Raw genomic sequence first — 27,154 nt, 5'->3', positions numbered from 1 at the left:
ATTTATTTTTGTTTTTATTTATGTGTGTATCTGAGTGTAGGCCACACGTGCATGGGTATCTGTGGAGGCCAAGAGAGGACATCAGATTCTCTGGAGCTGGAGTTGTGAGCTGCTCAATGTGGATATTAGGTCCAATGAAAGTGCAGAAAGTACTCAACTGTTGAGCCATCTCTCCAACCCTTCTTATTTTTTTTTAAAAAAAAGAAAAAGTATTTTTATTATAATTCAATTTCTTTTCTTTTTTTTTTTTTTTTTTTTGGTTTTTCGAGACAGGGTTTCTCAGTGTAGCTTTGCGCCTTTCCTGGGACTCACTTGGTAGCCCAGGCTGGCCTCGAACTCACAGAGATCCGCCTGGCTCTGCCTCCCGAGTGCTGGGATTAAAGGCGTGCGCCGCCGCCGCTGCCGCCGCCGCCGCCGCTGCCGCCGCCGCCGCCGCCACCACCACCACCACCACCACCACCACCACCACCACCACCCGGCTATTATAATTCAATTTCTTATCAATAAATTCGCCCATTTGAGCATAAGTAAATTTAAGATGGGTATCTGCTTTTACTGTTAAAGGAAAACAGGTTAGCTGGGAATGTAATGTTGGAGAGTGTTTGCCCAGCATGCATGAGGCTCTGGGTCACTAGACTGCATGACTTAGAGGATTCTCTTTTTTTTCTTTCTTTTTTTTCTTTTGGTTTTTCAAGACAGGATTTCTCTGTGTAGCTTTGTGCCTTTCCTGGAACTCGCTTTGGAGACCAGGCTGGCCTCGAACTCACAGAGATCCACCTGCCTCTGCCTCCCGAGTGCTGAGATTAAAGGTGTGCGCCACCACCACCCGGCGAGGATTCTCTTTTCTATTTAGGTGTTTTGTTGTTGTTGTTGATACTCACATGTTACACCAGAATTTATGTTAATCAGGAGATTGTCTAGATGAGGAATTCCTGATAAATAAGATGCTGTAACAGGATAAGTGTCTTCTTCGCTTTTTAGGATTCTTAATATCCTAAGTCACAAGAAATAGAACAACAACAAAAACAGAACAAGTACATGAGGCTTACTTACAGAGGAGGTTGGACAGGGATCAGGTATTCTGGAACTATCCATTGGATGAAAGAGGTTTTTAAGAACCAGCATGTTGTATAGTTTTCCAAAGCATCTATCTTTAAATATTCTACCTTCAGGAACTATATGTTTTGGGCTTTGTACACACATTTATCATCATCAGACAAGGTCTTGACATGTTGTCTTGGCCTGGAACTCACAGAAATCCACCTGTCCCTGCCTACTGAGTGCTAGGGTTAAAGACATGTGCCATCACACCTGGCCATCACACTCTTTCAACCCTGGTGTATGCCAGAGCATGCCATCTCAAACATTTTTAAAAACATTTATGGAAAACAGGAATTGTTAACTGCTAAGTTCATTGATTGGATCAGAGAAATTTCAGAGGAAAATCTTGAGGGTTTTTTTTCCCTAGAACATTATGAAAATATTACATGACAATTGCTGCCAACATATTTCTAACCACTCTAGGACAAGAAAACAACAAACGAATTTCCAATTCTTCTGAGATATACTAGACCCTAGATATGCTTGCATGTCATTGGACTTCAACTGCTTTCCTTTTTTAGTCAATTGTGTTTAATATGCTTTATATGTCTAATCCCCGTGGAGCTGTCGTTTAGAAGGGGCCTGAGCCGGAAGCTGTTTTAATTCTGGCTTTTGTTTCAGCCACTAAATGTAATGCCGCATGATTGTTGACCCAACAGTAATCCAGTTTAAAAAAAAAAAGTCTTCAGGGTTACTATATCATCAAAATTAACCCTGATTACATCAAATTATGTCGAAACAGACCACAGATGTTTGCCCTGTTGCAGCAACTGCTTGAGGGCTCATCCAGAAGATGCATCTGGGTGTCAGGAAGATATGTTTGGGGTTTATTTTTGCTCCACAATACAAATGTGCGAGAGAAAACACTCTGTTCTCTCTCCAATGCTTGGCGGGAGCTGAAAACTTTGTGGCTTGTCCAGCAGTTAAAAATCATCTCCATTCCCAAAGAGAAGGGACCCAAGACCTTTTTTTTTTTAAGATTTTATTTACTTATTTTATGTATATGAGTGCTCTGTCTGCATGTGCACCTTTATGGTGGAAGAGGGCATCAGATCCCACTATAGATGGTTGTGAGCCATCATGTGGGAATTGAACTCAGGACCTCTGGAAGAGCAGCCAGTGCTCTCAACTGCTGAGCCATCTCTCCAGCCCCGACCCAAGACCTTTTGTCTAATTTTCTGTAAGGGGAAAAATAGCATAAGAAGGAAAGTCAAACCCATTGAACACGCTAGTGTGAACAAAATCCTGACTAGAGAAAAGGCGGGGTTTTCCTTAGGTTGCAATCGGTGGTGTGCTGGAGCTGGCTTGTGCCAGGTGATGAGAGTGGATTGTTCAGTCGTAAACTATCTTACAAGCTGGTTGTTAAATAATATTTAAATTGTCGTAAAAAATGAAAAGTAAGTATCGGAGAAGATGTGGACAGGTTGGAACCCTGCTCATACATTGCAGGTAGATATAGCTGCTATGGAAAATAATCCGGCAGTGCTTAAATAGTTGGACAGGGCACTGGAGAGAAAGCTCAGCAGATCAGAGCGCATGCTTCTCTTGCAGAGCATTGGGGTCTGTTTCCCAGCGCCCACATGGTGGCTCACAAAGTTGTAACTTCAGTTCCAGAGGTCTGACAGCATCTCTGGGCTCTCTAGGCTCCTGTGCACATATACTCATTCAAGAAAACAGTCATATATATAAAATATGAAAATAAATACTTTTTAAAAGTTGAAAAGACCAGATCCGCTGGGGCTACTATTATGGTTTAGATTTGAAATGTCCCTTACAGGCTCGGGTTCTGAATGCTTATTTCCCAGCTGGTGATGGTATTTGGAAGGCTGTGGAACCTTTAAGGGGTGGGGCCTAGCTGACAAAAGTAGGTCCTTAGGGCCAGGATTTTGAAGACTATACCTGCCCCCACCCCCACCCCATTCCAGTTCCACTCTCCCTTCCTGGTTCTGTGCTGTGAAGAGTTTCTGCCACATACTCTCACTGCCATCAGCTTGCAATGCATGCCAGGTATGGTGGTGCATACCTTCAACCTCTGCAGTTGGCAGGCAGATCTCTCAGGAATTTGAGACTAGAATGCATAGCACTAAGCCAGTCAGGGCTACATAGTGAGACACTGTCTTTCTTTCCCTTTTTTTTTTTCTGTCCTAAATTGTTTATTGGATATGAATTTTACAAACATTGTGTGTATTAGCGGTAACGGTGGAGCTAGGGAGTGTTTCGCCTTCTCCAGGATGCAAGGCAGCCACCAATAGTGTAGTGGGACTTGCAGCACTTTTCTAAGGCCACGGCTCTTGCAGTCCACGGAGGTCAGCCCACGCATCTCTCCGTGCTTGTGGACAGGGTGTCAGGGTTCCTTCTATTACTTTTATGGAATGAATCAATGAGGATTACCTACAAGAATTTATAGATGGAATTTTCATAAACCCAACTTCAGGACTCTCAAAGTGTCCAGCTCCAGCTCTCTCTTCCGCAACAGACTGATGGCTTCCAGCAAACCTAAGCTGGGTAACACTGTGATGGAGAGGCTTGCCATAAGTCGCACCCTTAGAACTGGGCATTTGCAGCCACCACTTGGACACAAATCCTGTATATGACATGACCTTGTTTGGCCTTATATCCCAGCCTGTGCACTTTATCTGGACAGGTGGGGCTGCTAGCCCTGTGAGGAACAGAGAGTGGGAGGTGTTGCCTGGGCAGACCCTCATGAGGAAGCGCATCATGTCAAACTGCTTTACTTCCATAGCTCCTACATGTATTTGTATGCACCCATCTTGGCTCACCTGATGGCTACCACCATCACGAAAAGGAGACCCTGTCTTTAAAAAAAAAGGTGGTGGTGGAGTGGGGGAGGCTGGAAAGATTGCTCAGAAGCTAAGAGTACTTACTACTTTTTCAGAGGACCAGAACTTAGTCCCTAGACCCCTCATGGTGGCTCAAAACCATTCATTACTCCAGCTCCAGGAGATCCAATGCCCTCTCCTCTATGGGCACCAGACACATGTGGTTCACACATATACATGCAGGCAAAACACAAAAAAAAATCTTTAAAAACATTTTTTAAAGCTTGAAAATACATGTTCATCACAGCTTTCATAATAGCCTAAAATACAAATAACTAAAATATCTATCAGCCGATGAACAAGTAAGTAAAATTTGGTATATCCACTTAGTGGAATATAGTTCATCTGTTAAAAAAAGAATGAAATTCTGAAAAGTGTTACAACAGTGAACGTGCCTTGGACACATACAAAGTGGTCAGGCATGGTGACAAATGCTTTTAATTCCAGCACTTGGGTAGCAGAAGCAGACAAATATCCTTGTGTTTAAGACAATAGAGCTACAGGGCCAGGGCTACATAGTGAGACCCTATCTCAAAAAGAAAACTTGTTTCTTTAAGAAATGGAGTCTCAAAACACTGAGTCATATATGTCTGCAGTTAAATAATCTTAATAACAAATGGAATATTCTGGACAGGGTGGTACACACATTTGTAATTCCAGCAGTGGAGGAAGGAGGTACTGGAGACCAAGGTTATCCTCAACTAGAGTTCAAGGCCTTGGATACATGACACCAGGTATTTTAATAAAGAGGAAGCGGGTGCATACATACTCCCCAAACCATCATTTGCTCTTGACTTTTCATTACACTATTATGTTAGTGCTACTTATGTTACATATCTTTAGGCTGGAAATACTAAATAATGGTGTGTTAGTGTGCATCTCTTGACATTAAATTGATAGTCTGAAATGGTCCATGGGTGGGTGGTGGATGAGTGTTTACTGACAGATACTACAAAGCCATTTCCTCCCTACTGGAGAGCCAGTTTCTAAAACATTCCACAGCTCCTCACAAGGTTTGGACCAGTCATCCTGGGGACCTGGGAAGAAATACCTGAGGCCTTTGAACCTCCTACAAAACCAAAGAGCAGATCTACAACGCGCAGACCCACATCATACGCAACGCAGCTTGTGTTGCAGGGGCAAGTGGTGGTTTCCTTTGTAGGGGTGGGCAGAAGACTCCATAGTGCAGGCCAGCCTGGAATTTCTGCATAAGTTAGGCCTCCAACCACGGCAGTCTTCTTCCCTTTGCTTCTTGAGTGCTGGGATTACAAGAATTGTCAACCCTCATGCCTAGTAGAAGGATTTCTGCTCATAGTCAATGGAACCACTTAGAATCAGGATGTGATTTCTCCTACTTTTCTAGTGTTGTATGGGGGGAGAAGTTTGGTGCTAGAACTGCAGGGCTGTCAGTCAAGCCAGAGTCAAGATAACCAGAAAGATTCAGTGCTTAGTCCCAGAGAGGAAGAAATCAGGCGTCGACCAGACTGGCTGGATGTGGAAACCAAAGGTGAACAGAGTCAGCTCCCTGGAGCCTCAGGGTAGAAATCAAAAGGTCAAAGGAACTGAAGATTTTGAAATTCCCCAAGAGTTACAGCTGTTAACTAGGCAAGCTCTCCAGCCCTAAGTAAGCTACACTCTCAGCTCTATAGCCATCTTCAGGGGGACAACTTCAGGATTCCCTGAATCTGCTCAGCCTTTTTGGCCTGGCCGGTGGCTGTGGTGGGATGACCCTTCTCTGGTATTCTGGGTGTTCCAGTAGTCCACAGTTCTACTTGTCATCCTTTTTTTTTTTTTTTCCGAGACAGGGTTTCTCTGTGTAGTTTTGCGCCTTTTTCCTGGAACTCACTTGGTAGCCCAGGCTGGCCTCGAACTCACAGAGATCCACCTGGCTCTGCCTCCCGAGTGCTGGGATTAAAGGCGTGCGCCACCACCGCCCGGCCTACTTGTCATCTTTTTAAGGATGGATTCTTTTGATCTCACAACAAATATAGAATGTCCATATATTGTGTATCTGACCTCAAAAATTAAGATAGACTCCTGCCCTCAAGGAACTCGCAACTCTGGCTAAGTATTTGCAGTAAAGAAAGTGTGGTAAGCTCTAGGGAAATGGGTCTTGACATGTATTCAAGGTCTAATTTGAGCTACTTCTCTGTGGAGCAGGTAAGGAGCTGCTCCTTGTTCATAGTACTCAGTATTTTCTAGGAGATGGTGGCAAGTGGATTTTCAGCAGGATCTGTGGAACAGAGAGATGTTGCTTTGACCACCATGGCAAGAGAAAGGATATCTAAAGAAACACAGATGTGTATCCCTTCCTCCAGCTATCAGACTACTAAAAAATGAAGAGCCACGCAATCACAGACACAGGCATGCACGCATGCACGCATGCGCGCGCGCGCGCGCGCGCACACACACACACACACACTTTCTCCAGAGTTTTCATGCTGGAGGAAAGAAAAGGCTGAAGCCCTGTGCTAGTCAGAGAAAGGACTTGCTTCCTAGGAACAGATTCCATACAGTTCTGACAATTCTGGGGACCAACTTCCAGGACAGACTGGAGTTAGGACAATGATGGGTCAGTGATAGACAGGACCACACCTTGACCAGAACTGCTTAGTTATGTATGTCTCTTGCCCTTTATTTAAACCTAAGCCTGAAGTCAGCGCTCCCCACACACGAGGATGAACTGGGGTCAGGGGCATGGGTCACTGACACTTTTTATTTCTCAATATGGCCACATTGGATAAATTTTCTTTCTCAGCTTTTCACTATTAAGTGTCTCTTTATTGGTATATGAGGACAGGTGACCGTAGCTTGCTGAGGTTGCCAGGGACTAGATCTTCAGCTTATGACTCTAGTAACATTGTCACGCCCACCACTATTGATGCCATGTCCTACGAGGCCAACTGTCACAGAACATATAGCACTGGTCTGTTGTTAGTGGTTTGTTTGTTTGGTTTTTGAGACAGGGGCTCACTATGTAGCTCTGGCTATCCTGGAATGCACTCTATAGAAGGCTGGCTTTGAACTCACAGAGATCCGCCTGCCTCTGCCTCCCGAGTGCTGATACTAAAGGCATGTTCCACCATGTCTGGTTGGTTCTGCTTATTAACAAAGGTGAAATTGGAAAACTGGACTAGCTTAAACTTTTCAAAGAAGTTTATCAAACATCGACAGAGAGGAAGTCCAATTAGGTCTTAGTCACAGCCCAAGCCCTCCATCCTCAGCCTCAGGTAACTAAGAGAGTAATTTAATGTGGGTAAGAAAGTTGGCTCAAAGCAATCAGGAGCACATACTGTCCCCCAAAGGTGCATGTCTTGAAAGTCAGCAGCTGAGATGGCTCATCTGCTCACACTGACTTTTTCACAGCAGCACTCAGCTCTGAAATTAACCTGTCATCTAAATTGAAGGGGAGAAAAGGCAGAAGGTCTAGGACACAGTCATCTAACCCGACTAGCGGGCCAGTCACTGACGTCAAGCCCGAAGAGAATGGTATTAATCATTCCAGCCTGGTGTGCAGTTGAGGACAGCTCTGTCCAGCTCTCCCAACCCATTCCTGGGATCTTTCCACCAGCCATGCACCTGCTGCTGGCCACAAACCCTCAACTTTGAGACAGGCACGCATGCAGGCTGCCATCGATAGCATTTAAAGCCACACTGCACCCTTTAGTAGAGTCCAGGCTTTGTGGAGGAGAAAGGAAACAAGGCGTAGGTAGTGTCATCCCTATGATCCCACCCCACCCCCACCCCCAAGATGTGTATGTCTTTAATCTCTGCAGGGTAATCTCCCCTAAAATGGTCATTTCCTGGGAACTTAATGAGAATATAGGATTAATGTCCCAAAGAACTCTTGGGGCTGGCTATTAATTCCCCTTAGGAAATACCAGTGGTCTTTAATCAAAATTGCCTAAATTACAAGCTAGTGAAGCATGTCCTTACAGGGCTTAGGGGGCAGCTGTTACACTAGCTATTTCCGATAGATGGCGCCCACTTTCATGTAAATAAATCATTCATATAATTTGTCTTCCTTTTTTCCCCCCACGGAGATGGGGGGCAGGGGACACCAGAGAGAGTGGAAAGGACTTAGTAAAGGTCCAGACAGGAGCGTTCTGTCCAAGGGCTGTTTCCACACCTAACACACTTCTGAGACTCTGAAGACAGAGCCAGAGAACCCACCCCCCACCCCCCACTCCCGAAACAGTCCTGTTTGCTGTGTGCAGCTCATTCTGTGCAGCCAGTGATAAGAAAGGGAGGGTGAAAGTCAGGGCAGGAGAGCTGGAGCACTACGCACGGCCCCTTTCTCTAAGCTTTGCGGAAGGATCAGGGTGTTCAGAAGACTTCCCAAAACCCATGCTCTGTAAGTGTTGTGTTTCAAGACCCTTCCTGCCTGTGATCACAAAACACCAGACTTACAAATAACAACACAGGTCTTTGTTAAACAAAAGCAACCCAAACTAACAACGGAAGAGTCTCCCAGCCTGTGTCTTGAATCCTATAATTCTCAGATAAGTATTCCTACACTCCTAGGAAAGGATCAGGCATAGGTCTGCTTGACTTTCATCACAAACCCTGGAGGCAGCCAATCCTTGCAGATTTCTCAGGCTGCAATCCTGGAGACTTGGCACCATGACTCAGACATGAATGGAGTCAGGGTTGCTCTATTTTGACTGGGAGACACTGCCTCCTGATTGATTTGGCAGACTAAGTATTTTGATATTTATGTCTCACAAAGAGTTTAAGGTCCTGGGAGCCAGAAGTTTAAAATGGCCATAATTCTACTGGTGGCTTAATCCCTAAATTAAAAAGTCAAGGACGATATGGTCCCAGATATAGCCTAAGCATTCTGGCTTCATATTCCATCCAGCAGCACACTGGCTATTTGAAGGTCAGTGAAAAAAATGAGGGCAAGGGGAGTGGTCTCTTCACCTCCCAGGGTGCCTAGCAAAGCTAACTAAGCACGTGGTAGGGACTAGTTTTCAAAAACTGATTGAAATGGTTGAAGAATTCTCCAATCCAATCAAAATCTCGTGGACTAAAGGATGTCCAGCTATCCAAAACAACTAGCTTGGCTGCACCAAAACAGAGAAATGAACAAAATATCCAGAAACTAAGGTTCTGTGAAGGCATCGCAAGATTCTGCTTCTCCAGCTCCTCCGTCAGCTGCACAACTCCCCACTGATAAAGTGGGTTACTAAGCAACTCCCCAGAGAAACTAGAGTAGAGCCTACCTCTTAATGCTGTTTGTAAGGGTGCTTTGTGAGTTCAAAAAAGAACTCAAAGAGTTCTGGTTTGGGCTTTCTTTCTCCTATGCCTCCCCCCTGGAGCACTGGTGTTACCGTGTGTGCTTCCTTGTACTTTATCTCAACACAAGGCGGTGAGAAAGAGATCGTTATGTTCATATTTATAGATGAGAGATCTCACTGCCTAAGCAAATGAGTAGAAACTCTGAAAGTTTGTTTTTTTAATCACAGTTTCTTATTCTTCTACACCGCCTTGCTTTTCAACTCACTATGAAATACATTGACTAATTTTTGCTTCCTCCATTCTGCAACTCTTAGAATTTCCTTTTACTGGATTCGGTTTTTCCAGAGGCAATATGGGAGAGAGCCACCTGGACTTTGTTTCCTAGCAATAAGCACACACACACACACACACACACACACACACACACACACACACACACCCTCCCCATGTTTGATCTGCAGGCATTATAGCAAACCTATCACTCTGAAAAAACAGGTGAGACGATCGCCCTCCTGGCCTTCCAACACACCTGGATTAGAAACGGCTGCATTGAGTCAGCTGTTGGACTTCAGGCTATCTGTAAAATGGGCATAATTACTGCCTACCGGATTTGTAGGTGAGTGAACACGATCACTGTGAACAATGAATGCAAAAGCTCCCAGCACACAGTAGGTCTGTTTCCTTCTCTGGCCTAGAGCTGTGAGAGTTAACACGCAGGGAAGCAGGACGCTCCTTTCAGCCAGAATGGGACTTACTGAAACCTGAAACTGTGGGAATGGACAGGAAACTGGAGCAGCCCTTGGATCTCTTTCCCACACGACCCTAGGGGGTGGGAGTGTGTGTGTGTGTGTGTGTGTGTGTGTGTGTGTGTGTGTGTGTGTGTGTCGGGGGTTGGGGGGGGGGATAGGATCAGTGTTCCATCTAGGGTGGGCAGTCTCTATCCTTCACTCGCCCTAGCACCAACACCAGCACCAGCCAGCAGCAGGTCTTCACGACCCCGCCTGCAGCTCAAGGCTTGGGGGGTGGGAGGGAACCAAAAAAACAAAAAACAAAAACAGCCAAGATCCTGAGGGCGCCCCGGCTGGCGACAGACAGCTCTCACGTCCTCCCGGCCTTCATGCCTGTAGGGTCTGAAGCCTGGGTCGTTGGCCCCTGCGCGGGCTGCCCTCGGGGACCCCGCGGGGCTGTGGGCGTGGCGAGCGCCCGCCTGCTGCGGCGCCCTGCTAGGGTTGGCCTTGTGTGTGAGTGTGTGTGTGCGCGCGCGCGCGCGCGCGGTGGGGAGGGGGGGGGCGGTATCGAGCGCGCGCAGGCAGCCGGGCCCGCGCGCCGCGCCGCCTCGTCCTCGCCCGGGGCTGCCCGGCCCCTCCCCTCCCCCGCGAGCTGCGCACCGGCAGCCGGCTGACCCAGCAGCCCGCGCCCGCGCCCTTGTCCGCGCGAGCCGGCGGCGGGCTTCCAGTCAGCCGGCGACATGAGCGGCGGCGGCGGCGGCGGCGGCGGCGACGACGTGGTGTGCACCGGCTGGCTGAGGAAATCGCCTCCCGAGAAGAAGTTGAGGCGCTATGTGAGTGAGGCGGCGAGCGGGCGCGGCCCGGCGGGCGGGCGGGCGGGAGGACGAGGGGCGTCCCGCGCGGCCTCCGAGGTGGGGGCGCTGAGAGAGGCCGGGCGCGGCGGGTCAGGGTTCCCCGCGGCCTCGGAAGGGGCGAGCGGCGGGGTGCGAGCGGCGGGGTGCGAGCGGGGCGCCGCACACCTGTCACAGGTGCGCCGCCGAGGGGCGGGGCGCAGGTCGGGGCTGCGGCTCGGCGGCTGCCGCTGCTCGGCGCCGGCCTCGCCGGGAACTCCGCGCTGTGCCGAAGTTTGTAGCGGTGGTTCCGGGCGACCCGGAGAGTTGACCACCCGGGGCTGAAGCGGGGGACGAGTCACCCCGAGCCGAAGGGTAGGCTGAGGGGCCCACAAAGGGCGAGGCGCCGCGCCCCTCTCCGGGTCCCTTTCTCCGGCCGCCCCTCCCCGGTGCCTGGCGGCTTCCTTCCAGTCCGCGGCCGCCGCATCACCGGCAGCGTCAGCGGCATGTGCAGCGCTTGTATTAAGTGACTCATTTGTTTGTCCCCCCGTTCTTTCCCATTATTCCGTATGTCTCTCACAGCCCCCCACCCCCACCCCCACCCCCAACTCCCCGCGCGGTCGTCCGCTCCACGGGGTGACACTGCAATTCGGTCCGCTATAACTGGCCGGGAGTTTTGTGTTGAGCAGCCCTTGGTGTCTGGGGTCTGGAGAGATCATGGTTCTGACTTGCTAGGTGGTGCTAGCTGACGGTGTTTACTGAAATTGCCGGGACAAGCTGTCCCCTCTAGGTGAGAAACTGACAATTGGGGAGGGGGGAGCACCCCCCTCCTCCCTGCCCGGCGAGGTCAAAAAACAAAGTGGTGCCAGGATCTGAGGCTGGGGTAGTCCGAGGAGTTTAGAAACGGAAAGTCCGCTAAAGGAGTGCAGGTTCTCCCATCGGCTCCCTCTTCACTTGCCAAGAAACGTCCTTGTTCCGCTGCCTGGGAGTGCTGGCCTCTGAGAAATCACTCCCACAGCCTGGAAGTGAGCGGTTGCTTCCAGCTGCAGTGCATCAAGGGAGCTCCCAACAGACCCGGCCCTCTGTCAGCTGCACTAGTGGCTGGCCATGGGGGACAGAAGCTTACCAGAGTTTCCTGTCTCTGCTCCCCAGATCAGAATCAAGGGACTTCTGGCCTCTGGACTGAGGAAGTGACATTCTGTTTTTCAAAGGAAGTGTTGTTGTTGGGGAGTGCAAGCGTGTCAATGAAATCAGGCTCTGACTTAGGTCATTTGTGCGGGGGTGGGGGGAAATCTCAGGATTTAGTGCATAGCTTTTGAGCACGAACAAAGATTTGACATATAGTAATATAATAGAGGTGTTTAAGCTTTAAAGCTCATTTTGGGGGTTTTGATGTGGATAAAATATTTTAATTACTAAGAGGGAGTTTTGTTATGTTTTGTTTTGTTTTTGCTTGTTGCTGAAACCCAGGCCTGTAATTTCAGCACTTGCATTTGGGAGACAGGCATGAGGGATCACAGGTTCAAAGCCAGCATAGTTCCAGCATTCTAGGCCAGCTTAAGCTATGTGAGTTCCTGTCTCTCTTTCGAATACACATAACCCAGCCCCCCCCAACCCAACAAACAACACACACACACACACACACACCACAAAACACACACACACAAGTGAACACCACCAAGATGGTTCAGTGGGTAAAAGTGCTTGTCCTTCAAGTGACATGGTGACTTAAATTTGATCCTCTGGAAAGCATATAAAGATAGAGTTCTGACTTCCATATTCATGCTGTGATGTGTACATATACTCACATACTCTCCCTCACATACACAATAATAATAATAATAATAATAATAATAATAATAATAATAATAATTAAGAGAATTAGGGAGGATTTCTTTTTTTTCTTGGGGGTGTGATTGTTCATACCTGTAATCCCAGCACTTGGAAGGTAGAGGCATGAGGATCAAGAGTTCAAGACCATCCTTGGCTGCATAGTAAGCTCAAGGCCAATGGAATGCTACAAGACCAGCCAGTGGAATAGTGTCCTGTTTTTTAAAAATGCAATTTTCTAATTAGAAGGGAATGTAACATAGTTGGTAGAATGCTTGCTTAGCATACAAGATGTCCTGGGTTGTTTCCCAGCACTGCATAAACAGGGCTGGGTGGCACAAGCCTGTAAAACCAGCATTCCAAGGAGAAGGAAGGAGGATTAGAAGTCCAGGTCGTCCTTGAATTGAAAAAAAACAAACAAAAACAATACTACTTTAGAAATCTTTGAAACTTTGTTTTTGAAAAAGCTTGCAAAAAAGTTGATACTGTTGCACTTTGACTCATGGCTACATCAACCCTTACCATGTAGAGTCTCTTTATGACCTAGCTCTTGAGTGTTTTTTAGAACAGCTTTAGCTCAAAACAGCCAAGTTTGGAGGCTTGTGTCAACCCCAGGTTTTATCCATTTAAACTCCTTAGTGTTCTCGGGTCCTCTGATGACCTCAGCTTCCCCCTTTCACACATTCCCTTTGGCTCTAGCCCCCAAGGCATCTGACACAAGCTACAGCCTGGTGTGACTGGAAGCCTCTCCAGGGGTAGAAGTCCAGTCCTCTTGCTTCCAGCCAATCTAAATAACCTATGCTTCCAGAGTGCAGCCTCCTCCATCCACTGAGTTTCTGGGAAAACAGTTGGCTTTTACACACACATCCTCATACTTAGGTCTTGCCTGTGAACTCAAGGTCTTGCCGGTTCTGAGCAAATGGTCCATCACTGAATCCCCAACCCTTACATTTTACTTTTTCTTTTAAAATCTCTGCCAACTGTGTTAAGTTATAGCTCTGTTCTTGGTTTCTTAGAAGCTCAAGTTAGTTAGACTCAAACTTAGAGATCTCTATTTCCCAGCCAGATTGCTGCATACATAACTCCTAAATAGTTGTTGTGACTGGTATACATAATAGTCATATTTGGTATTGTAGATTGACATGTCTTCATTTTAAGGGTGCATCAAGCATCGGAGATAAAGGAGAAAGTAGCATATTAAATACATGATGGTTTAAGGCTCTTTTGAAAACATAACACCAGTGTGTGGGGAAAGGTAGGCAATAGGAAAAAAATACAACTTGGAAGAAGTTATGTTGTCAGAGATGTGTTGTGTTGTTTTGTTTTGTGATAGGGTCTCATCCTCACACTGGCCTGAAACTCATTGTGTAGCCCAGGCTAACTTTTGAATTTGGGGTGATCTCCTGGTTCTCTCAAGTGCTGGTATTGAAGGCATATACCAACACATCTGGCAATGGGGGTTTTGTTTTTAGAGGGTTTTTTTTTTTCTCATTGGATTTTCTAATTGTTTAAGCATAAGAAAGAAGAAATGATCTAGAGCATTGGTTCTCAACATGTGAGTCGCTACACCTTTCACAGGGGTCACATGTAAGATATCCTCCATATCAGACATTTACATTAGGATTCATAATTGTAGCAAAATTACAGTTATGAAGTAGCAACGAGACAGTTTTATGTTTGGGGGTCACTGCAACATGTATTAAAGGGTTGCAGCATTAGGAAGGTTGCGAACCAGTGAGCTAGAGAGTATTTGTTGTGTGTCCTAAAGAAATTGGGTGGGGAAGAGAAGGAGTATACTGAGTATTACCCCTGGTGCATCATGTGACAACACTGAGGGTTGACAAAAGAAAGAGCATCATTCATGTGTACGGCTGTGAGTCCACACGTGCGTGAGAATGCCGTTATATGTACTTAAATATCGAACAGGATTTTGTGGAGGGAAAATTTACAACATTCAATGTATTATAGTCTGTTCTACTTTCCAAGTGTTGCACGATTTGAGGGAAAGAAGATTGGTCACAGCATTGCCCCCTGGTGGTTTATTTGAGGAAAGTTGTATTGGGTCTAATGAACAGCTGCAGGAAGCAAACAGTAACTGTTTGTTCTTCTTTTATTATCGTTATTAAATATGTGTATTCCTGGCTTTGGATTAGTTGACTAACCCATCCCTTCAGTGTTTGCTGATGACCCTGCCTTCTCGTCACAAAGAAGGTGGATCAGGTTATGGCCATCTGCATAAATCACAGTCAAATTTCCTAGTTTACTCAGTATTTACATGATTTCTTTCTCTTCTCCTCTTCTCAGAGTCCATGAGGCACCCCACTGTCAGAGCTAATTCTACTCCCTGTACTTTGGCTCGTATTCTCTCCTACCTGCTCAGACAATTCTTGCCCCTTTTGGCGATTTTTTAATTAGGTCTTTGAGAATTTTGTACAATGTATTTTGACCATGGTTATCATTCCCCTAACTCTTCCCAGATCCAGTCCCTTCCTTACCCACCCAACTTTGTGTCCTATTCTCACCCCAAACCCATCAAGTCTAATTTATGTTACCCATATGATGTTGGATGTGTGGCCTGGTACTGGAGCATGATCAACCCACCATGGGCCAGGATAAAGGGTGCCACCATGCCTACCTTATTGATAATTTTAAAGGACCAGCTGTTTATTTCACTGATTTTTATCAATTGCTTTTCTGTTTACAATTTCACTGGTTTCTGTTCTCTATTATAACCTTTTTTTCTAGTGTCATTTGATTTATACTACTTTTCTAAGCTTTTACATAATTTATTTTATTTAATTTCATGTGCATTGGTATGAGGTATCAGATCCCCTAGAATTGGAGCTATAGGCACTTGTGGGATGCCATGTGGGTGCTGGGAATTGAACCAGGATCCTCTGGGAGAGCAGCCAGTGCTCCTAACCGCTGAGCCATCCCTCCAGCCCTAATGTGGGAGTTTAAATTACTGATTTGAGACTTTTCTTCTAGTACTAATATACACATTTAGTGCTATAAGTCCCCTTTGAAGATTGTGTTTGTTTATTCTAAAATTTTTCATAATTTGTATTTTCATTTTTCATTTAGCTCAGTATTTTTTTTTTACTTCTCTTGAGACTGACTTTGACTCATGGATTATTTAGATATATGTTGTTTAGTTTCCAAATGTTTAAAGATTTTCTTGTTATTTCTGTTTCCAATTCTTAGTTTGTCTCTATTGTGGGAATAAAATACATTCTGTATAATAACAATCATTTTAAGTTTGTTGAGATTTATTTTATGGCCCAAGATAAGATTGTTCTTCCTTTATGTTCCTTGACTACTTGAAATGATGTTTATTCTGCTATCATGAAGTAAGGTAGTCACAAATGCCAATTAGACCAGGTGTGGTGGTACATGTGTATAATACCAGCACTTGAGGTGATAGGAGGGTTATGAGTTTGATAGCCAGAATTACATGGAGAGTTTGAGGTCAGCCTAGGACTGCATAGCAAGACTCTGTCTCCAAAAATACAACAAAAATATCACTTCAAATCAGGACATTCTCCTGAGCTTCACGTGTGTAAGTGTTTTGCATGCATGTTTGTATGTGTATCATGTGTGTCCTGGTGCCTGTGGAGGCCATCAGTGGGCATTGGATACCCTGGAACTGGAGTTACAGATGGTTATAAACCACCATAAGAACTAGAAACAGAACCCAGGTCCTCTAGAAGAGCAGCAGATTCTCTTAACTGCCAATTCATCTCTCCAGCCCCCTGAGTTTTATTATATTTTATTTTAGAGATAGGAGCTCATGTAGCCCATGATAGTCTTGAATAACCTATGTAGTCCATGCTGCCCTTGAATCTCCTGCGCTTTTTTTCACTACTATCATATACTATTTCCTCATGTAGAAGTAATCTGCATGTTCATCAGTGAATGAATGGATAAGAAAAATGTTATTTTTGCATACAAAAGAATAGCTTTGCTGGGCAGTGGTGGCACACACCTTTAATCATAGCACTCAAGAATAGAGGCAGGCAGATCTCTGTGAGTTCAAGGCCAGCCAGGTCTACCAAGTGAGTTCCAGGGTAGTCATACTACACAAAGAAACCCTGTCTTGTAAAAAAAAAAAAAACCCCAAAAAAAAGAATAGCCATAAAAATGTTGACACATAGATATGTTACAAACTATATGAACTTTGATGATAATAAATAAGCTACTCACAAAGGACAAATATTATATGACTATTTTCATAACTTATCTAGATTAGTGATGGAAAGAATGGTGATTTGGAAGGTCTGAGGATAGAAATTATAAGGAACTGTTTATTGTGCAGTGGATTCAAAGTTTCAGTGATACAAGTTGAAAGAGTTCTGAATAAGGATGGTAGTAACGGTGCTGCAACAATGTGAATGTCTTTAATGCCAGCTCAGGGTATTTCATTTACTTAACAGTCAAGATGGTAGATTTCATATTTTGTGTACTTCACCACAATTAAAAATAAAACAGCTTCTAGTGGGCTGGAGAGCTGGCTTCTGGGTTCAATTCCCAGGGACCACATGGTGACTCACAACCATCTGTAAGTCCAGTTCCAAGGGATCTGATACCCTCTTCTGGCCTCTGTGGGCACCAGGTCATATATATGGTACACAAACATACATGCAGACAAAACACCTATATGCATACAATCATAAAATTTAATTTTAAAAAATCTGCATTTGGTAGGGGTGAGGAATATTGCTAGTGTTACTTTTCTTTATTGCTGATATTTCTAATTCAAGAAAAGACAAAAATGGACTCTCCATAGCCCTAACTCATCAACATCTGAGAACCAGAGGCAGTGGATGTACACAGAGCTGGAAAGCACATCTGTTCCTTCACCAAATGAAACATCTCTGGCATTGCTGTCTATCTCTGGCTGGTCTTTCTCTAGATCACAGGGAATAATGGAACATGATAACTTAGTGCTGCAGCAAAATGTGCAGAAGTGTAAAGCAGGCCTTTGCCAGCATCCAGAACAACTTTGACATCTGTAACTAGAGAATATATCACATCTTTCCCTTTCTAAAGGAATAAATCAGTACTTAACCCCGCCTTCAAAGAATTTACAGACTAGAGAGACACATGAGAAGCAGAATGCTGTACTTATGTGGATTTATATGATCCAGCAAACGAACTGTAAAGGCAAGAGCTCTAGGTATAGAAGATAACAGGAGTTTTGAGACAGAAGGGAACCTGAGTTGGACTCAGAAGTTTGTGGGCTAAAAGGGAGTATGATGTGTAGGATGACAGAGGCTGTGAATATGAGATTAGGAAACAGTAAATCCATCCAGAAAGGAGGAGTCAAGTCCATAGAAGAAAACCGAAGGAGTGTTAAGGAGGGATGTTCTCTAGAAGGCCCTTGATGGTAGGATGACATTTACTGGTGAAGAGCATCCCTCTTACTCAGTAAGTCTTTGCCTTACAGCTTGCCATTTTTTTCATTTGAAATGTTAGTGTGAGGTGACAGTGTTTATCTTCAGAAGACCCGGCTCAGTGTTTGGGTTATTGAGTGAATTAGTTCCTTCTCTGCTTCCTACTTTATTGCCTGTGAAACTGGAATGATGCTTCTTACTCCATGGAGTTTGAGAATTTGCCAGGATAATGTGGAAAAGAAATCTCGAGTACCATGTCTAGCACAGAGATGTGTGGAAGTATTTAGTTTTGGAGGAAGTAGCAGAATGGGACGACGCAAGTTTATACTTATTAAACCTTTCGTAGGAAATCTGACCATGAGCATGAGTGTCTTCACATCCATTTCACACTGGAGCCAGATTAGATGTGCAATGTAAGTGGAATTCTGAAGCTAGAATTGAGTGCTAAGGAGTTAGATTTTCCTGGAACGAACATCTCAAGGGTCTTCCAGTTTGGGGGACTGGAAATTAAATTACAGTGATTTGCCTGAAGCTGTGACTTTGAGAAATGTGTGTGTGCTGAGAGTGTAGAGATGCATGTGAGTTTCTGGAACCCACATTTGAGAGTGGTCTAAAATTCAAACACCTTCTAGGGAGTGATATATTTGTTTTTGTTGCTCTGATAAAATATTATAACTTAGGTATAGGTAACTTAGGAAAGGAAGAGTTTGTTTTGGTTTATAGTTCCAGAGTAAGTGTTTGAGTCTATACTGGCAGGGAGGGTGCTGGAGCAGGAAGCTGGCTAATCACATTTCATCTACACACCAGGAAACAGTGAACTGGGAGCTGACCCTCAGTGTCCTGCAAGGCGGTACCTCTTAAAGGCTCCATATCCTCCTCAAACAGCACCCACCAACTGGGAACTAAGTGTTCAAATATCAGAGTTTATGGGAGACATTTCTCATTCAAACTACTACTACTAGTAATCCTTCAAACTTAACTCAGAGATCCTCTCCAAGTTTCTTCAAAGTGAGCCTTTTGCTGGACATGTTTCTAAAATACGATTTTACCTCTAGCAGTCTGATACTGGGCTAGATTCCTTTTGCACTTTACAGACAATGTAATGTCTCATTAAGCACAGGGTGTAGGTATGGTGCCATTGTTGGTACCGTCAGTCATTGTCATCAATGTATTATAGCTACTGTACTCTCAAGTTTATGCTTGCTGCTTTTTACTGATTTACAAGTTGTTGGAATAATGGGTGTACGGGGCTGGGGAGATATCTTAGTTAATAAAGCACTTTTCCACGAAAATGTGGTGGTCTGAATTCAATCCCAGAATCCACACAAAGCCAGATGTGGTGGCACATGCTTGTATTTCTGTAGCTAGAGTTTTCCTGACTGGCCCACAGTCAGGACAAATCTCTGACACTCGCCAGTCCCACAGCCACTCAGACCCAACCAAATAAACACAGAGACTTATATTGGTTACAAACTGTATGGCCGTGGCAGGCATCTTGCTAACTGTTCTTACAGCTTAAATTAATCCATTTCTATAAATCTATACCTTGCCACGTGGCTTGTGGCTTACCGGTATTTTACATCTTCCTTGTCCTGATGGCGGCTGGCAGTGTCTCCCTGACTCAGCCTTCCACTTCCCAGCTTTATTCTCCTCCTTGTCCCGCCTACACTTCCTGCCTAGCCAATGGCCAATCAGTGATTTATTTATTGACCAATCAGCAACACATTTGACATACAGACCATCCCACAGCATATTTCCAGTGCAGGGGAGATAGAAACAGAAAGAACTTTGGGGCTCCCTGGCCAATCAGCCTAACTTAATTTGTGAGCCCCAGGTTCCAGGTGATACACCATAGGTAGATGGCTCCTGAGGAGTGATACCTGATATTGTCCTTTGGCCTCCATGAGCTCTTGTACACTCATGCACAGAACAATAAAGAACAGTGAGCTGCTTCCATAATACCCCTCAAAGAGATCAATTATGATATTTTTGAGGTAGTATCTATATGTGTTACCCAGGCTGATCTTGAACTTAGTATAAAGCCTTCCCACCCCAGCCTCCTGAGTAAATGGAACTACGGGCATACACTATAATCTGGCTCTCAGTATTTTTTTTATAATTATGGGCACACATACTTAAATATATTGAACATGCTGGGTGGTGGTGGTGCACACCTTTAATCGCAGCATTCAGGAGGCAGAGCCAGGTGGATCTCTTTGAGTTCGAGGCCAGCCTGGTCTACAGAGTGAGATCCAGGACAGAAACCAAAACTACACAGAGAAACCCTGTCTTGAAAAACAATATATGTATGTATATATATATAAACATATTTGAACCTATTATATTTGTTTTTGTTTCTGAAGTTCAGATTATACTGTCCTTAGCCTGTGGGACCCTATTCAACTTGGCTTTTGATATGATACTACTAGTTTAATGGTTTCTTTGCTACACGCTATGACAAGGTCTTCCAGGTTTATTTTGTAATATCTTAATCCAGATATGGAATTATCCAGTTCCTTAAAGGATCCTGATTCTTACGAAGAATGCTGTATGGAAACTCACCATGGAAAGTAAAGAATGTTGTCATTGTGTTGGTTGCACAGTTGGTTTTTTACATGGCAGTCAGCTATCAGTGAGCTAGCATTTTGTATTCTGCTTCTCCCCATACACTGCAATTATGAATAGGTACTTTTACTTCTGCATAATATTTGTCCAGTTTTGGATTATAAAAAATCTTGATTATATAGAAAAATAAAGCAAAATGTGAAAAGAATAAAGATTCATATGGTATCACATATTATCAAGACATCACATTTGTTTCATCTATTCTTTTATTGTATCTTTTTTTTAAACTTATAGCACCTGGTATTCCCAGGTGGCTTCCCATCCAAATACTAACCAGGTCCATCCCTGCTTAGCTTCTGCGATCAGAAGAGATTGGGTGTGGTCTCCTTTTAATATTTCTTTTCTTTAATATTATAAAATCCTAGAGGCATATATAAATCTAAAAATTGTCATCTTAGTAAAGATGCCATATATTACAGATGTATCTCCCCAGTTGGACATTCATGTTGCTTTCAGTTATTTACTATCATATGCAATGTATCTGTCATATAGGTGACACTCTTCTAAGAATTTCACTAAGCTCTTAACCGTTGTTACATATATAGCATGCTATAACTACAATTCACATGGGAGAAATTCAGCATCTTTCCTTAGTCTGCCTTAAAAGAATGTCACAGTTGGAGCTCTGGTGGTTTGCACAGCCCAGTTCTTTGTTCTTTAAAGTTTTGAACAAACATTACATTACGGTTGATGGCATTTCCTTGAATAAGAAAGAACTGGAGAGGGCTGGTAAGATGGCTCAGTGGGTAAAAGCACTTGCTACCAAGCCTGATGTCTTGGGTGTGACCTCCAGAACCAAATGGTGGAAGGCAAGAGCTGACTCCCCCAAAGTTACTCTTCACACAAGGGCTGTGGCAGGCACATATCCTCCTCTCCTTTGCACACAGGCAATTAATTGATTAATTAATTATGTTTTTTAAAAAAGGAAACAACTGGAACAGGAACTGAGTTGAAAGTAAGATTGTTTTAGCTACAGGTTCTGGGAACTTGCACAGGATGCTGTTTTCATGCTATATATGGCAGCATATGCCTTCTAGTCCTAGTAGTTGACAGGCTGAGGTGGAACCTGGGCAACATAGTGAGAGGCAATCTCAGAATTGAACAGGAGGAGGGATTTGCAAGGCCTCACTCCTTCCCGAGGGTCTGTAGGCAGTTAATGGTTGCTAGAGGAGGAGGGAACATTTTTTTCAGCAGTGTGAAGATGCCCAGGTAAGATGCTCAGGCTTTTATTATCACCGTGCTCCTGTAACCAACTCTAATGAAATTCACTGGGACACACACACACACACACACACACACACACACACACACACACAGAAGTAAAAGGAGATCTTCTTGGAAAGAGGAAGGAGATCAACAGGAATGGGATAGGGACAAGACAGGATAATAAGGGGAGTGAATATGGTCAACACACATTATAAACATGTATGAAAATGCATTTAAATCTATTTTATGCATAATATATGCTTAACAACACATAAAAACAAAAATAGAATTTTAGTGACACTTAAATTTTACTTCTATAGTGTAATTATTATAAACACAAATAACAGAAAAATAACAATATTAACAGCACCTGCAACAGAAGGAAACACAACATTTAAATGTATTTCTTTTGTCTATTTTTTCCTGTATTTATATATTTGTATAGTTTACAAACTGTGACTGTTCACCCTGTGTATTACCTTAAGCTGGTATATTAAAAATATTCTGTGTCATAAAATAGTCTCCTAAGACATGGCTTGTTTGTTTATTTGTTTGAGAGAGGGCTATATAGCCTTGGCTAGCCCAGAACTCAATATGTAGAGTAGGCTGGACTCAAACTCATAGAAATCCACCTGCCTCTGCCTCCTGATTGCTATGTAATTTGTTATATTTTGTAATATTTAATCTTGGAATTAAAAGTGTTCACCACCATACCCAGTAAGCTATGGCTTTTTAATGACCATATAAGTAGAATGGCATTAACATGGAGCTTCTCAAGAAAGATCACTTTTATCCATTTCATGTTCCTTTTAAAGATGTGTATTTTTATTAATTTTTTGACAATTTTATATAATTTATTTTGATCATGTGTACTTCCCACCTAGTTCCTACCTCCCTAACCCCTTGAACTTCTTGTCCTCTTTTGTCTTTTAAAAAACAAGTCATGGAGTTCAGTTGTGCTTTCCAATATACTCCTGGGTGTGAGGCCATCAGCTGGAGTATGGTTGACCTACTAGGAATAGCACCTTTATAGAAAACTGACTCTCGTTTCCCCAGAGCCATCACCTGTCCATACTTCTTTGGTTAAGGGTAGGGGCCTGTAAACCTTCCTCCTGCATGATAGAATGTTGACTGGCTTGATACAGGCATGCACAGCTACTTTGAGTTCATGAGTGCAGCAGCATTTCATGTCCTTGGTGTTTACTGGTTTATTATAAACAATATATGTAACAGTAGATGTTTACCTGGATCTAGATTACTGGGTATGACCCTTCTTCCTCATGACCTTATTTTGGAGGTGCAGTGAAATGTTGATTTCTATAACAAACACACTGGCTTTAATTGCTATGATCATATCAATTGCATACTGTCTCTTATTAGGTTATTATTTATTATTATTTTGGTTTTTTGAGTCAGGGTTTCTCTTTGTAACAGTCCTGGCTGTCCTGAAATTTGCTTTGTAGACCAGGCTGACCTCAAACTCACAGATTCCCTGCCTCTGCCTCCCAAGTGCTGGGATTAAAGGGCATGCACCACCACCGCCCAGCTTGAGGTTATTATTGTATGAAAAGTGAAGAATTTAGCACTTTGCATCAGTATTATCATTCACTGCTAAGATAATCACTCAGACACTCAAGTCTATGCTTATGTATTTTTAAAATCACTCTTGAGGCGAAAAATTCAAGACCAAAAAGCGTTTATTGGTATATATTCTTCATACAGTGTTGAGTCTCATACAGACAATTTCTTTCAAGTATATCATATATATTGACCATGTTCACTCTTTCCCATTCCATCACTTTAGTTCCCCACTCTTTCTCTGTTTCCCAACTTGTCTTCTCCCTCCCATAATCTTTCTTATGCTTTCATGACATAAACTTATATTAAATGGTTTTATGTATCTATAAAAAATTCTAGGACCCTTAAAGAAAATGTGGCATTTGTTTTTCTGCATCTGACTTTTTCACTTAGTATAATAATCTCTTTTCATCTATTTTCAGCAAATATGATTTTATTATTATTTATGGCTGCATATGAAAAAATTCAAGTGAATTTTCAGATGCTAAAGATACATATATTCAGATTCTGTTTTGGGAAATCCTCAAATAACTGTAAGAAGCATGGTCTCTGAAGTTAGTCCTGGATTGGAGTCCAAACCTCCCATTGTTGTGTGGGATTGAGTAAATTTTCTTTTTGCCTTTCAGAGCTTTAATTTCCTATTCTGACTGGGCCAGAAAGGAAACAAGACTGTCCTTGAGGAGTGTGTATAAAGGGAAAGATATCTAAAACACCGTCTTATTGTAGTATCCGAAGAGCTGCACACAGTGATGCCAGGTCTGGTGGGAAGACATTATCTCCTCCAGGGGAAAAAGTCAAAGGGGGTGACATTTGAGATAGGCCTCCAAAATGAATAACAATCAAATGTCACATGAGGTAAGTCTACAGAGTCACAATTGGGAAGTCCTTATAAGAGAACCACTAAATTAATGAGCACACCTGATCAGATCACTCACTCATTCCTACTGAACTACAGGAAATTCTCTGCTCAAGTTATTTTTTCTCTTTTTGAGACAGGACCATATATATTCCAGATAGCTTTGAACTTGGTAAGTGTATGAGGATGGCTTTGAAATCCCAATTCTCCTTGTATCAACCATCTGAATGCTGGGATTATAAGCATGTGCTATCACATCTAGCTCATGTTATTTTAAGTTTTCTTGTCTACAACGCCCAAAGTCACTTCCTAACTACATTATCTATTTATATCACAGAGTATCTAACATTTGAACAAGCAATTTCTTTAAAAATATGACTTGGTAATACATGAAAATATATTCAAACTCAGTAGCAATCAAAGAAATCTAAATGAAATTGTCAAGAATTTAAAAAATTATGTCTACTATCAAAGATGAACCATGGAAACCAAAACTTTATCTATCCTTTCTAAAAGTCTTATTTGTTACAGTGCATCCAAAAGCTTTATGAATAACTCTACCCTGTGAATTAGAAATTTCATTTATAGGAATTTATCCTAACTATAGAAATCTTTGTTTTAAAGGGTCATAATATCATTTAAACTAGTCAAGATCTGGGAGGTAATAGTAGAGCATGTGCTTAGCATGAGTGAAGCCCTGGGTTCAATTTGTCAGTAAAACAAGCAAACATAATAGACCTTAGCCAAAAGACAAAGAAGCAATATAATAATAAATAGTAAAATACCTAGTGTCCAAGAACAGAAGAACCACATAAATTTGTCACTGTAATAATTATGTTACGATTTATAGCACTTAAAATACTCCTGACATTATATTCAATATCTCAGCAACCTATAAAGTAACTGTATAAGAGAATGCCAAATAGGATTTTCTGTTACCATGCAAATGGTAAATAGAATGTACAGCTAAACAGCATAGGTAAGATCCCACAAGGTAGAGAGAGCAGTCAGTAAGCAGGGCGGACATAATTCTAAGACTTAAAGAAGTTATAGTGTGAGATATTCTAACCCAGTCATGGCATGTGTCCCTGTACATCAACCTTTGCCACAATCCACAAGAGACTAGGGAGAAATTGTGGGCCCCCCTTATCTAGTGGGTTCTAAGAGAAATCAACTACAGGAGTTAAGGGGAAATAAAAAAAAAAAAAGGGAGAGAGCCCATACCTGGTGAATATTTGTTTAGGCAGGCACTTACAGATCTGCCTGTTCCAATCTGGACAAAAGGGAAATGGAACGAGTAGAGGCAGGAAGCTATCACCCCACCATTGGTATAGAGAGAAGTCTGATGGGTCTAGTGGGCTCATGGAAATTTCTGGTGTTAAGCCCACTCCATCTGAGAGGGCTCAGGGTAGTAGAGGAGAGCAGAGAATCGTCTGACAGAGAGCAATAGAGCTGAATACTGTTCTTTAGGTCTGAAGACCACACAGTGAAGAAACATCCTCCAAATGCATATCTAGGCAATGCTGGTTAAGCAGCTGGGAACTCTGTTCAGGAGAATCCAAAGCAGCCAGCAGCTGTAAGTCTTTGTTCCTTACTCCCCTACCCATACCTCATAGCAGAGCAAGTAGAGTCTAGAAGGGCACGGGGAAGAAATATCAGAGATTGTGTACCTTCTCCACAGTGAGAAACAGCAGAGTCGGGGGAAAAAAGAAAACAAATCTACCATTCACATCTGCAGAACCACTGGAGTAGCCAGAGGTAGACCAGATACATGGAAATTTTTCAGTGGTGGATTTTGAATAATCCAGCATGGCCAGGAAGTTGTATGGGCTCTGCATGAGGTTCATGAAGGAGAAATGATTTGATAAGGTTTAAAAATATAAACACTGGAGCCAGCTGTGATGGTGTGTGTCTTTAATTCCAGTATTGAGGAGGTAGAAGCAGTCAGATCTCTGTGACTTGAGGCCACTCTGGTCTACATAAGTGAGTTTCAGGCCAGCCAGGGCTACATAGTGAAAGTCTCAAAAATTGTGCACACACACACACACACACACACACACACACACACACACAGGTGAAGGTTCTTGCCACCAAGCCTAACAACCTGAATGCAATCCATAGAACCCACATGATAGAAGAACTGACTTCCAGAAGTGGTATGTGCTCTGATCTCCACATGCATGTCATGGCATGCGCACCCACCCCACAAACAAACAAAATCAAATAACTGTAATGTATTTTTGAGACAGGAGCTCACTATGTATTGCTGACTGGCCTTGAACTCACAGAGCTCTACATACTCCTGAGTGCTGATGTTTGACACTATACCCTGCTATAGTTAAAAAAAATTTTTTTTGAGATAGAGTCTCACTATGTAGCCCTGGCTGACCTAGAACTCACTATGTAGACCCAGCTGGTCTTGAACTCACAGGGATCCACTTGCCTCTATTTCCTGAGTGCTGGGATTAAAGGTGTGCACCACTATATCCAGCTATAAAATTTTTAATAAAAATATAAATATTGGTTTACTTTTATCCTAAGTAAATCAGAGCCTGTAAGGGATAGAACTTGAGGTAGGTGTCATTCAAAAGTTCATGTGAGTTTGCTTACCCACTGATTAAAAACCTTCATGCATAGAAAAAAATGGAGGTACAAATGTCATGATGTTCTAGAAATGAATCTTTTTATGAGACTACCCAAGGTGGCTGTTAAGTTGGGCTTGACTAATAGCACTGTTTACAGATTGCTGTTGTGGGCACTAATGTGTAAGATGTTTTCCATCTGCTTTTTAAACCAAGGAGAAACATACTAAGCACTTCCTTATTTGTATGAACTTCCATCTCAAAGTTTTCTATTAATTGGAGTTGTGGTTGATGAGATTTATGCCAGAAAATATTATGCTTTTTTGTCACTATGTGTGGTGTAT

At 43.2% G+C, this 27,154-nt stretch overlaps 1 protein-coding gene and 1 pseudogene across 4 annotated transcripts in view; one reads left to right on the top strand and one right to left on the bottom strand.

Annotated features, from left to right (window-relative positions):
• Positions 1-3,288: 3,288 nt before the first annotated feature.
• Positions 3,289-3,871, bottom strand: LOC131902091 (large ribosomal subunit protein eL15-like; annotated as a pseudogene).
• A 6,779-nt stretch (positions 3,872-10,650) lies between these two features.
• The window catches only part of Gab2 (GRB2 associated binding protein 2), a 155,609-nt gene continuing 139,105 nt past the window's right edge, over positions 10,651-27,154 (top strand). For 2 of the 4 annotated variants that reach the window (XM_059271162.1, XM_059271185.1), the window contains exon 1: positions 10,651-10,743. In XM_059271162.1, the coding sequence (XP_059127145.1) occupies positions 10,651-10,743 (93 nt within the window). Of the gene's footprint in view, positions 10,744-11,344; positions 11,531-27,154 lie in introns of those variants that run through there. The other 2 variants (XM_059271176.1, XM_059271169.1) reach the window with 2 other exon arrangements.

This window comes from Peromyscus eremicus, chromosome 1, assembly GCF_949786415.1.
Source record: "Peromyscus eremicus chromosome 1, PerEre_H2_v1, whole genome shotgun sequence".
In the NCBI taxonomy this organism is placed as follows: domain Eukaryota; kingdom Metazoa; phylum Chordata; class Mammalia; order Rodentia; family Cricetidae; genus Peromyscus; species Peromyscus eremicus.
This window is presented reverse-complemented; position numbering and strand designations above follow the sequence as displayed.